The 13,523-nt window shown below is 44.1% G+C and overlaps 1 protein-coding gene across 2 annotated transcripts in view; it reads right to left on the bottom strand.

Annotated features, from left to right (window-relative positions):
* The window catches only part of CERT1 (ceramide transporter 1), a 119,017-nt gene that overhangs the window by 9,552 nt on the left and 95,942 nt on the right, over window positions 1–13,523 (bottom strand). The window contains exons 8-17 of one of the 2 annotated variants that reach the window (XM_088443733.1): window positions 8,691–8,783; window positions 6,976–7,059; window positions 5,551–5,643; window positions 4,773–4,838; window positions 3,154–3,249; window positions 2,884–3,016; window positions 2,726–2,796; window positions 2,230–2,358; window positions 1,867–1,996; window positions 456–593 (exon numbers count right to left, since the gene is read on the bottom strand). In XM_088443733.1, coding sequence (XP_088299859.1) covers window positions 466–593; window positions 1,867–1,996; window positions 2,230–2,358; window positions 2,726–2,796; window positions 2,884–3,016; window positions 3,154–3,249; window positions 4,773–4,838; window positions 5,551–5,643; window positions 6,976–7,059; window positions 8,691–8,783 — 1,023 coding nt within the window. In that variant the 3' untranslated portion in view covers window positions 456–465. The remainder of the gene's footprint in view (window positions 1–455; window positions 594–1,866; window positions 1,997–2,229; window positions 2,359–2,725; window positions 2,797–2,883; window positions 3,017–3,153; window positions 3,250–4,772; window positions 4,839–5,550; window positions 5,644–6,975; window positions 7,060–8,690; window positions 8,784–13,523) is intronic. The other variant, XM_088443734.1, reaches the window with a different exon arrangement.

Below are 13,523 nucleotides of genomic sequence, written 5' to 3'. Positions count from 1 at the left end.
CTGCGGGAACTGAGACGCCAGAGCCACTATGTCTGCGCATGGGATCATAGTCACAAGCGGAGACACATCATGAAGACTGTCTTGACATACTTGCGTTTGAGTCAAACCGCCCACACATTGCCGCCACCAGCAAACGGTCCCCGTCTGTCAATCACTTTGCAAATAATTCCTCACAGAGAAGAAACTAAAAAGAAACTTGATGCATGCACAGTGCAGCTCAGACACACGCGCAGACTAACTATAACAGCTCAACGCTATTGTGGCCATCTGTGAATCAGGCCATCTTTCACTTGTTTTATAACCTACATTGTGTTTTAGGTTTCAGTATGGTTATTAAATTATGGTAATTGATGTGACTAAATATTGGGTCAGGCCACAAAATGGCTTCCTCCACTGTGAGAGAAAACGTTCCACTTGAAGAAATAATAGGGATTGTGTACAGAAGCTGCTCTTACCTGGCAATGGTTAGAAAAATATAGATTTCCCTGAGGTTTTCTCCTGCACGTACGTAGTAAACCTTTTAAGAAACTTGGGGTATTCCCGTTTGGCCACTGCTCGGAGTACAGACGCAGGAGCCCACCCCCCCGGATTCACTAAAAGAAAATGCGGATTAGTCAAACCAAATCATGAGAATGATACAGAAAGCAAAATGGCGTATATTTACATTGCTACAAAATCTCAATGCCATATTTAAAACCAAAAATAGACGCAGTCGCCTAGAAGCAAAGTCTGCCGAGAGAACAAAGGATGTAATAACTTCTTGGTCAAATAGTATACATGTAAACACATATTACAAAATGCTGCTGGACTTTTATTCTGCAGTTCTCAGACTCTACTTACCCACCTACTATAGAAGGTATGCAGTCATAAGCTCAACATTGACAATGTCAGTATTCATAATGTCGGCACTATTCAGTCAATATAATAAAGGTCGACACCTGAAAAATGTCGAACATGGTCAGGCTGTCAACATATGACATGACGACATTAGGGTTTGGGGACAGACTTACCACAGAAGCATATTGCGGACATTCTGACCATATTGACATTTCATCAGTGTCAACATGCTGCCGACCAGGTAAAGCTGGCAACATACTTTTGTTACATTGAACCTGGTTTTCTATAAAACATTTTAAATTTGCTGATCATATTTGTAGGTAAATGGTGGACAGTCCCATATTCACTATATGAGGCATATTGAAATGTTGCCTTTGTTTGTACACCATGTATGCAGCTTTGCTATGCTCTGAATAATGGTAGTGAATTTTCTATTATTCACACAGTAATTCCACATTCTAAGTTGTAGAAATACATCTAAAGCACACCTATCACCTGACTGTCCATGTTTTAGTTTGTGATGTGCGTTTAAAAGACAGGGAAAAAAGGTAAATAGCTACTTTCTATAATTTCCACAATATTAAACCAGCTGGGCCTCCAGGATATGGAAATGCCTACAAAGTTGTGAGCGCAAAAGGAACAAAAGTGTTTAATATATTTCTTTGTAAGAACCGAGTCACGGGAACAAATTTATTACAGGCACATTATGCAACGACCATCTATAGTCCTAAGCCTTGGAGTTATGGACTCAACTGACAGTTACTGGCAAATACATTGGAGAAAGTAGTCTGTGGGGTAACAAGAAGGGTGACCTTTTGCAAAAGGTCTTTCTTTGGGGGTGCCATGCCAACTAATTTAAGGTGTTCACAACCCAATAAATACCCGTAACTAATGGTGTGGCACCATCTGTAAGGTAGTAATACTAAAGGATGTCCGCACTATGTCGCAACTACGGTACTGTGACTAGAAAGCCCCAGTGATGGAGCAGAATGTTTAACACAAATACAAAAAAAAAAAAAAGGGTCTTACCATTAGCAACATATGTAATCTTGCATTGAACGTTGTCTCTACTAATTTCTTTGTTGCCTTCCGGTGGACTAACCAGTGTTTGACAGATCATGGCAATATTGATTTTGGCACGAACACACCGGTTGTTGAGCTAATAATACAATCAGTAAAACACAGATGTTACAATGTGGCACGTCCGGCACTGCAATCATTGCTGCTTAAGACTCCTTTTCATTTACAACCAGAAAATAACAAAATCCATACAGAGCACCAGTGATTACATTTAGCTTTAAGATAAGACGTGAACACCCTGCACCAATATAGTAGAAGAGCCTGTTCACCGTTTCTGCACACAGCATATCCTGGGAAGCAGTATATACTCACAGGAGCGCTGTCATGGTCCACGGAGAAGTTACACACAATCCAAGTGTCCGTTTCATTCTCACTAGCAGCTGGAATCATTCGGATTGCAGATAAGTACAAGACATCACGCTGAGAAGCCGGCCACACTCTCTGCAAACCACCACAGAGAACCATTTATTAGCCATTTCCGCATGTGCAGGGGACATTAGGAATGATTAGGATGTGGCTCAGCAGCAGGCTCATCCTGACTAGAGGCATCATCTAGCCAATTACTGGCAATTAGGCCAAGTCAGCAGTTATTTATTATTTGGTTTCACATGGTATTAAGTACTCTTATCTCCTAAACATAAGCAACGTATTCTACGTTTATATACTAGTATCTATTATTTACCGAGGATTTTCACATGATCATGGTGTTAGTTGGCGTTAAATTTGTGCTGTGTTAGACTTAGAAATAAATAAACAGTATAACCCTGCATAGGCGTAATCCACTACAAACAAGTAAAAGGTGGCATACCTTGTGCGTCTGGTATACGATGATTGCATTTTGGGACAATTTCTCAACCACGTGGAAGTTCTCAATGGTAGCTGTTGAAGCATAGGTAAAAAAGTAAATAAGTAAAAGACCAAATGTAACATGATAAATCCAACGTTTAGCATAGGAAAGGGTCTTACTCTCCCAGTCGTTGCGTACGTCGACGTTCCAGAAATACTGGCAGACCTCATGTCCTGTGACTCCTTTCACAGAATGAGTGGCCTTTAGTGGGTCGAGGACAATGCCATTTTCTTCCACCTCTCTTCTATAAACCTGCAATGAATTGAATGTGTATTAGGGGAACCTGAGGTAGAAGAACTCCCACTTGTCCCTAGACATAAGGCAGACTAGGTTAAAGCCCACTGCTGCTAAAGCCCACCAGTTAGGCGACAGGTACATAATTATCTTACCTTCATCTCTCCTTCTTCTACAACGAGCTGCCAGTTGGCGTCTCCCCCCACATCTTGTAGTGAGTAAGTCATGTGGTTCTGTACCATCTCTTCCACCTACATCATAAAACATACATTCAAGATGTATACACACATTCTTCATATGGAACACAGTTGTCGCCTAATATCTCAGTCGTTTTAAGCTGCATTTATGTGCACTTTGGTGGCACACTGGCTGTCATTGCTGCCCGCCAGTGCAGTGGGGTTATAGGTCCAATTCCAACCAGGGCACTCTCTTACATATATGCAAGTCCTCCCAGACTTTGCTTTCTTCTGGTGCTCTCTAGTTTCCTCCCTCCCCCATAAACAGACGCTGTGCTAAACATCAGCACTCTATACCAGTGAGAAACTAGGCAGAGAGCTGCCTTGCATGCAGTCCGCACCCTGAACATGCTTTCTACTCTGAGTAGAGGGAATGAAACTGTTATTTTATTAGCTAAAGGCTTTAATGGCATGCACTTAAATGGAATGGTTGCATGTAAATAGAATCCACAATGGCAAACCCAAAAAGGTTTTAGGAAACAAATACACATTAAGGATCGTACTAACATTTGTTATACATGATTAGAAAACAGAAAAACTCACAAAAAACCTGATGAGATGTTTAAAACATTTTCAGGAGTTCAGTAAAATGACCTTTGTATTTTCTACATAGGAATTACACATCTATAGAGTTCTCCCTCTGCCAACCACACACAGTGGGAGATGTACAGATGGGTCCTCGTACATCTAGCCTCCTTGCTCACCAAACAGCCCTTCTAGTCACGCCGTGCTGTGTCGTGACTCTGTAGCTCAGAGCGTCTTTTCGTGCAACTTTTTACCTTTAAATGCGTCTTATTTACACAGTGAATAGTTAGTACAAGCAGCTTCTGCCGATTACAATGATATGCAGCATGCCTATATTCTGTGAGCGTCTGCGTGTGTATCTGCATGCGGAACGCTACGGTACAGTGTCAGCGGATGTAATACTGTAACGTAGCATTTCGTATGCAGATACAGCCGCACACAGAACATAGCCATGCTGCATATCATTTTAATCAGCAGAAGCTGCTTGTGATAACTAATCGCTATGCAAATAAGACACAGTTGCACGAAAATACGCTCGCACTACAGTCACATGGAGTTCCTGCTTTGTGTAGCGCACGGATGATAGATGTATGTGGACACATCTGTACTAAGGCGGCTTAGAGAGGGATAAAGTGGAAAAAGAAAGTACCAACCAATCAGCTCCTTACTGCCATTTTTCAAACAGTCTGTAAAATGAGTTAGGAGCTATTAGTTCATACTTTAGCACCCTCCAACGCTTAGTACATCTCCCCCTGGATGGCTAAAATACTAAGCACTACTATTTTATTGTTTTGGTAATTTGTGAACGCTACAGTCTTTAAATCTCAATTCTGGTTAGTGTTTCAAATGATGTAGAGGGGGAGCAACGGCTCTAGGCATTCATAAAGAACCAGTATTAGTATGGGGTTAATGGTTAGGGACACTCATGTGCAAGTTAATGTTAAGACATTCAGAAAACGGTTTAGAAAGGACACAAGAGCAAGCGGTGTCCCACTCCTGCAACAATACAGTACCTCACTCTGGAATCTGTGCTCATCAGAAGTACTGACTAGATCATTTGGAGGAGAATGACAAGGGGACTACCATAGACAAAAGAAAAACCAGGTGAGGAGAAGTGAGAAGCAGCAAGCAGAATGGAGGTAATCACGAATGACAGGCAGAAGAACACCTTAGCAGCACTCTATATATATATTCATACTCTGTGGGCGGGCAAACAGAACCACAGACCCTCTACTAGAATTCTCTCAATGTGGGCAGCACCAATGGCATATACAAGACTTGATTGGGAAGTACTGACATGTAAATAGGGCAGAATGTGACATATTGCTGCTAATACTTTCAGGGAAACACTTCAGAATGATTCTGGAGGAATCCTTATTGTTTACACTTACAATGACAGAGCAAAGTACAATTCATCCTCAACATATACAGACACAAATGTAATAGCCTGCGACTTGCCGGTAACTGCCGAGACCCCAGCGATATGTCCAACATTTAGCAAGCGATTATTTTAGCTCTTCCTTCAAAAATAAAAAAAATAGCACTTTAAATCTTGTGTCTAAATCGTGGAAATCTCAGCACTTGCCGCAACTTGCAGGCTATTACTTTTGGACCATAATCTTTTCCAGGCCTAGCTTTAGACCGACCATTTTGATCTATATAAACAAATAATGTAGCTCAATTTCCTCTTGTTATCCTCCCGAAAATAGAGCATACCCATTTAATTCCACTACTGTCTGCACAGAAAAACAAGGCATAACTCCGGGAACAAAGCAAGGACTCTGTACTTACCGATCGCACATATCGGTGAGTTCCCACCCCTGTGAAAGCATCACTTGTTGCTAAAGATGAGGATAAATGTGTCCTGGTCTTTTCTGACTGGGACTAAAACAAATAACACAATTTGGTTTGATTACAGTGCCAAAATAAAAAACATTTTAATGATTCAATTACAGGCCCCTACTAACATTTATTCTAGGTAAAGGAAAAGTAATTTATATCACACTATATTGCATCCACTCAGGGAACTACTGTTTCCACGTGCTCAGCTGGAGAACAATGGCCATCTTACCCAGAATGCAGCACATCCAGTGCAGTGTACACTCCTGACTCCTAGTCCAGACTGCAGCACATCCAGTGCAGTGTACACTCCTGACTCCTAGTCCAGACTGCAGCACATCCAGTGCAGTGTACACTCCTGACTCCTAGTCCAGACTGCAGCACATCCAGTGTAGTGTACACTCCTGACTCCTAGTCCAGACTGCAGCACATCCAGTGTAGTGTACACTCCTGACTCCTAGTCCAGACTGCAGCACATCCAGTGCAGTGTACACTCCTGACTCCTAGTCCAGACTGGGAGTTTAGGGGAGAGCTTCCCATCAGATGCAGTGCATCAAAGCTAACCTCACCTCTTCTATTAAAATCCTTGACTTACTTGTGTAGTAAATCAGTTAAAGGTAATGATGAGGTATGTATAACTGTGTGAGCTGTTCTGTAAGTTACAGAAGTTCCCTACCACCGCTTTATACCAAACGCCAGGGTACACAAACACTCAGGTAGTGCCTACTTTTGAATCACCTGATCTCAGATGAATGACATAGCAAAGGCAATAAGTTATTTCATTACTTTGGTTATTAATTCTACGAATAAATAAAGTGGAATATTTCTTTAAGGATTAATCCAATAGCTTCATGCTTAAGTCTCCATAACCCCCCGCCCAAATCAGCCTTCCCGGAAAGCACAAAGTGCGCAGGACGAGTACACAGACAGCCAAACGGAACAGAAAATGGGCAAGAGATAAGCAACAGGAGCTCTCCACTTCCTGATAGCCTGCAAGTCACTGCTCAGTGGTATTTATTCATTGCTCAATTGCCCAGTGTCAGTACAAATACCAGATCAATTAAATGAAACATTAACACAAAAGTTGAGGTTTTGCTACAGCCCTAAAAAGGATCTAATAACGCTGCCCTGCTGAGTCATCTATACTCTAGGTTCTTAGCCCTAGGGGCCCTGAGCGGTACCTCAAAATCAATGGCACTAATGTCTAAACGTTAAATGGAAGCAAACATTAAGTCCAAAAAAAAATAATTAATAAAAATAAAGGCAAAATGAATGGTTTGGTATAAAATACTCATTTAGGGGTTCTAGGTAGATATTTGAATAAAATTATTATATTTAACATAATCACGGGTCACTGAGTTAATATGTAACAAGTACCTGCTCAATTTTATCCTGTCGGTCCAAAGCGGCTTCCACAGCATCAAAGAATTCCTCCTCATTAATCAGGCTGTTGGGTCCCTCCTGTCATAGCACGAGAGAGAGAGGACGACGTGTCACACCATGAAAGGTACATTTATTTCCAAGATACCAGGAAACACATTTATATCATACTACAGTATGCTAAAAGGAATATGGCACATGCTTTAATAATAAACATTCCCTGCATCTCTCTGTAAATGTACATATTCAGTTAATCTAAAGCATAGTCACGGTCTGTTAGAATGGAACTGGAAGGCAGCACCTAGAAATAAAACGTTACATCCAAAGTCTATCTTTACAGTAGGACTTATTAGATAGCAGCTAATACGAACATCTGCAGTATGCAGAGGGGTTATTGGGTTTGAAATCAGCTCTTAAACACAACCTTTTTGTTGACCCAAATTTAAATTTAATAATTACTGTATATAATTACTGTATAATTACCTGTGTTTCCTCTACTGTACCAACACATTTTGCCTGGTCAAATGTATACAAGTCAATTGATCCCCATAATAAGTAATAACCCTTATTATGATACTAAGGCCTAAGTCCTTCAGTTACGATTAGACTTATTCCTTTCTGGAGTGATCTGCTGCTCTGGCAGCCAAAGTTCATTTATGTGCAGACAATTTGAGCTTTACACTCCATATAGAACACATAAAAGTGGAAGCCTCAAATCATAAAATAAAGGAGAAACCAGACAGCAAACTAATAGAAAAAAGAAATGGTTTATTTATTTACTAAAGATCGGTTTTACAAGACAATCTCCACGGACATTTACTTAAGGTCCCTGAAGCAGTGTGTTTCTTATATTTTCTTTTTACAGAAGCACTACAGGTGACCACAGCCTTACTGCCAGGGCATACTGGCTCTTGTAGTGTTCAGAGTCCCAGCATACCCTGATAGACCTTAAATTGGGCCTGATGGGGTTAGCTGGGACCTGTAGTGTGCCAGTAGACAAGAATATTATATCTATATTAACATTTGTATTATTATTGTATACCTTACACCCACTGCACCAGTGATGTAGGGAATAACCCTAGTGCTATTGGTCTTACCATAAACCATCTGCAAGTCAGACATACACAGATTTGCAGTTAAAGCCGTAGAGAACCACATTCTATTTATCTGTGAATTCTGGAAATCTATTGAGGGAAACCAGTTACATAACAACAAAGTTATGCCTTGTGGCCAAGATAAGAATTATTAAAACACAGCACTGACATGGTTAAGTCTATTCAGAATAAATCCAACTTGGAACCAACAGTATAGTTGGAGTGTGGCTACGTTCTCACTATATTGCTATAAGTGTTCAAACTGAACATCAAAATGCTGGATTAGAAAAACTAGGTCATTTCAAAAACCACAAATAGCGAGAAATAAAATAGGAAAAGTAGAAACCAATCAGATGAGGTAACAGTAACATACCTGCTCAATCTAGTACCCCGCAATATTTCAAAGCTCATGTCTCTCCTTAAGTAGCACGCACATGAAATGTGACAAGTGATGCCAAGGCAAAATGAGCAGGTTACAGTTATGGCGTGCAACAAAAACCCTAACTCATGATACTTTACGTCAAGTTGGTTGTTAATAAAGCAGATAACTAAAGCCAATTGGCACAAAAATGCAAAATAAATGTAACTGCAGAGGGGGCCCCAGGACCGGTCACGTACTTCATAGTCTGGACCTCCGAAGTGGGACTTTTTCTTTAATTCAGTCATGGCATTTCTGTAGGCTTCCTCTACTCTCCTCCTCTTCTCAATTTCCTGCAGGGTGAAATTAAGAATATTCATTTACATTAACATTGACTTTCCCAGTAAGTATTATATAATGTTCTAGATACAAAACAAGGAGACCCATTGAATCAGTCCTGTAAAAGTTTTATTTTTATATATCATTTAACAACATAACATATGAAGGCTTACCAAATTCTCTTGTCTTGGTAAGTTATGGCACAAATGGTAACATTAAATCAAGCAACGGGAAAAGCACCAGACTCCATAGTGCCCCATATGGTCATTCTTTTTATTCTTCTCCCACTAACAATTATTCCCATTTTAACCTTTTCTGATATACTAATCTCTATCCCGAGCATGGCCATTACAGATGCTGCATCACTAGGACTAGCGTCGAGGGCACTACATTTAGTGATACTGAAAGGCTGAAACATGTAACAATTACCCTCTTTAACAACAGATTAAGATACTGTAGAACAACAGTTCATAAGCATATTCCACATCAATTAACTTCTAACACACACAAATAAGCTTCAGCTATTGAATTTAGGATTTCCTTCTTGACACATCTGTTGACTGATAACTTTGCCCCCTCGACAGTAATGCACGCAAGGTGGGGGTGGGGGGGGGGGTTCTGAATACCCAGAAAGCCTTTCTGACAGCCTCGAGAGAGACACCATGTTATTAAGCTACGCCCCCCTCATGGCACAATGCCATGATAAACGGGTTACTAAGGAGGAGGCGGTAGCAATATGACAATTCTATAAGAATTGCCATTTGGCTCCGCCCCCTCTCAACTGACCCACGAATCATGGCATTTTGCCACTAGGGGAGGAACCTAATGACATGGTGCCAGCCTGCCAGGTCCCATCCCTGCAGCAAGGTAAGTATAATGTATGTGTGACATATGTATGTGTGTACATATAGAGGTGGAAAAAGTAGAACAGTGATGGGGTATTCCAGCATAAAGGTTATTACACAGGCTTGTGTTACAGTCCTGTCATATTGTGGTGGTCACACAAGACGTGTTTCTTGAGATCGGCAGCACCATTATTAGATTTAGAGAAGGTTTACAGTCAAAAGCAAATTTAGGTGGTTTCCTAGAGGACCAGTCATGTGCAAAGTGCAGGAGCACTGCAGTTAGACAGTTAACACCTCACCAGTGCTAGTCCCTATCTAGACATACATCTGACTGGAATACACTTTTCTTACCCATCAGAGTAGAGTGCTGGTAGATTCAATAGCAAATGACAAATTAAACAAAAACTATAAATATTGGGCTGAACAAACAACGAACAGAGCTATTAAGTTCCTATATGTAATTATTCAAACATGCACAATATATAGTGCAGAGTAGTCTTCAACTGAAATACCAATTACAGGGGGAGATTTAAAAAAGCTTGGAGAGAGATAAATTGGAGGTAAATAGCACCAACCAATCAGCTCCTGTCACTTTACAGGCTGTGTTTGAAAAATGACAGTTAGGAGCTGATTGGATGGTGCTATTCAGGGGTGGATTGGGCCAACGGGAAATCAGGCTGGTTCCCGATGGGCAGGTCCCCATAGTGGCCGGGGGCCACCCAGCATTTATCCAACCCCCGCTGCAGGGATCAGAGCTCAGCTTCGATCGGGCAGCTCTGCAACTTCAGCCTCCGAGGGGACCTGTTCATGCCCCCCCCCCCTCCCAGTCTGTCCCTTGCCTCTGCCGCTGGCCAACTGTTGGAGACAGGAACAAGTAGAAGCTGGGGCCAGCAGCCTGGCGCAGAGCTGAGAAATCAGGGCCGACAGTCGTAGCGCACGTGACGTCATAACGTCACGCCGCTGGAATAGAGAGGAGCCGGGTCTGAGCTGACCGCCGGGAAAAGAACAGATCAGGGCAACAGGACAGGCAGCCGCAGCAGGTAAGTGTGGGCTGGGCTGGAGAAACACGGTGGGCAGTTGAGGCCAGCAGATGAAGGGAGCAGATGGAGCTGAGACATAATCGGGGCTGGGGATACAGACTGGGGAGACACAGGAGTCAAACAGATAGAGGGGGGAATGATCACATTGAGAGAGGGAGCTGAGGAATGATCACACAGAGTCAGAGGGGCTGGGGGATGATCACACAGAGTCAGAGGGGCTGGGGAATGATCACACAGAGTCAGAGGGGCTGGGGGATGATCACACAGAGTCAGAGGGGCTGGGGGATGATCAAACAGAGTCAGAGGGGCTGGGGGATGATCACACAGTCAGAGGGGCTGGGGAATGATCACACAGAGTCAGAGGGGCTGGGGAATGATCACACAGAGTCAGAGGGGCTGGGGAATGATCACACAGAGTCAGAGGGGCTGGGGAATGATCACACAGAGTCAGAGGGGCTGGGGGATGATCACACAGAGTCAGAGGGGCTGGGGGATGAGAGACAGAGGGGGCTGATTAAACTCAGAGACGGGGCTGGGGATGATTACACTGAGAGACAGAGTGGCTGAGGGTTGATTAAACAGAGAGGTGTTGGGGGATGATTAAGCTGAGAGACAAAGAAGAGAGGAGTGGATGGCTGGAGATGGAGAGACACAGGGATGAGGCTGGAGACACGGATGGTGCTGTAGCGACACCAGCTAGGATGAGGCTGGTGCAACACAGGCAAGGATAGGGCTGAGAGACACTGGGGATGAGCCAATGGCCAACCTGCAAATACGTACTGAGAGGAGGTAGGGGGCCCCAAAAAAATGTGTGGCGGGCCCCAGGATTTCTGTTGCTGGCCTTGGCGACACAGTGACGTGGCGCCACGCGGCCAAGACAAGCAGCGGGCAGAGGAGCTGCAAGTAAGTGGTGGCGGTGGCTACACGGGGGGTGATGGGGGGGGTTTGAGAGAAACACTGGGGCTGGTGGAAAGAGCTGACACTGACACATTGGGGCTGGGCCACACAGAGGCTGCTGAGAATGAGGCTGAGACACACTGGGGCTAGGGCACACTGGAACTGATACACTGGAACTGATACACACACTGGGTCTGGGAGGAATGGGGCTGACATACATACTGGGTTTGGGGGGGATGGGGCTGACATACACAATGGGGCTAGGAGGAATAAGGCCGACACGCTGTGGCTGAGATACACACTGGTGCTGGGGGGAATTAGGCTGACACACTGGGGCTGAGTCACACTGGGGCTGGGGAATGAGGTTGAGACACACTGGGTTGGGGGGAATGAGGCAGGTACACACAGGAGCTGAGACACACTGGGGATGGGGAATGGGGCTGAGAAACACAGGCTGGGAGGAATGGGTCTGATAGACACACACTGGGTCTGAGGAACGAGGCTGGGGCGGAGGCACAGGCTGGGGGTATGGGGCTGAGAGACACACACTGGGTCTGGGGGAATGGGGCTGACACACACTGGGTCTGAGGAATGAGGCTGAGACTTGCTGGGGGAATGAGGCTGAGAGACACACTGGGTCTGAGGGAATGGGGCTGAGACACACTGGGTCTGAGGAATGCTAAACCTAACCCAATGCTAGAATTGTAGCAACACAAATTCCCCCTTTTCAACAAATACAGATGTGTCCTCATACATCTAGCCTCCTTACCTGTTAACTACTTGCCTGGCATGGTCGCACCAAACTGGGCTTTCCCTGACATAGTCGCATCTGATGCGACCAGTCAGAAACGCCCACTAGGCGGCTGCGGAAAACGAATCATCCCGCAGCCGCCTATATCAAAAAGGACCTCCCGGTCCCTCTCCTTTGGGTCCCAATCACTGCTGGCCATAGTGATCGGGCACACGGCAGCACCCCCCTCCCAGCGCGGCTGCAAGGGCAGCCATGACATCCATAGTAGCAGCAGCCGTGGCTCCTGCAGAGTCCCGATCACTGTGGCCAGCAGTGATCGGGAAGCCGGACTCATCCACTGCCTTCATGACAAGCAGCAGCCGTGGCTCCTGGAAGTCGGCTGCAGCCGCTGCGGTGTATAGTCGGCGGTAGCCCCAGCTTCCTCTCCCGGCTGCCGTCCAGTGACCCTCCTTCAAGTTCTAGCTCCTTCCTTCCGGGCCCGGCCAGCAAGCTCCACCTCTGCCTCCCATGTTGTGCCCGATCACTGCTGGCAACAGTGATCGGGCAGGTGTGTGTGTGTGTGTGTGTGTGTGTTTATATTATCTATATATACAGTGCATCCGGAAAGTATTTGCAGCTCTTCATTTTTCCACATTTTGTTATGTTGCAGCCTTATTCCAAAATGGAATAAATTCATTTTTGTCCTCAAAATTCTACACACACACCCCATAATGACAACATGTAAAAAGTTATTTTTGAGATTTTTGCAAATTTAATAAAAAAAAAAAAAAAAACTAACTAAGAAATCACATAAGTACTCACAGCCTTTGCTCAATACTTTGTTGATGCACCTTTGGCAGCAATTACAGCCTCAAGTCTTTTTGAATATGACGCCACAAGCTTGGCACACCTATCTTTGGGCAGTTTTGCCCATTCTTCTTTGCAGCACCTCTCAAGCTCCATCAGGTTGGATGGGAAGCGTCGGTGCACAGCCATTTTCAGATCTCTCCAGAGATGTTCAATTGGATTCAAGTCAGGGCTCTGGCCGGGCCACTCAAGAACATTCACAGAGTTGTCCTGAAGTCACTCCTTTGATATCTTGGCTGTGTGCTTAGGGTTGTTGTCCTGCTGAAAGATGAACTGTCGCCCCAGTCTGAGGTCAAGAGCGCTCTGGAGCAGGTTTACATCCAGGATGTCTCTGTACATTGATGCAGTCATCTTTCCCTCTATCCTGACTAGTCT

Source organism: Taudactylus pleione, unplaced genomic scaffold, assembly GCF_031769625.1.
Source record: "Taudactylus pleione unplaced genomic scaffold, aTauple2 ptg000333l, whole genome shotgun sequence".
Lineage (NCBI taxonomy): Eukaryota > Metazoa > Chordata > Amphibia > Anura > Myobatrachidae > Taudactylus > Taudactylus pleione.
This window is presented reverse-complemented; position numbering and strand designations above follow the sequence as displayed.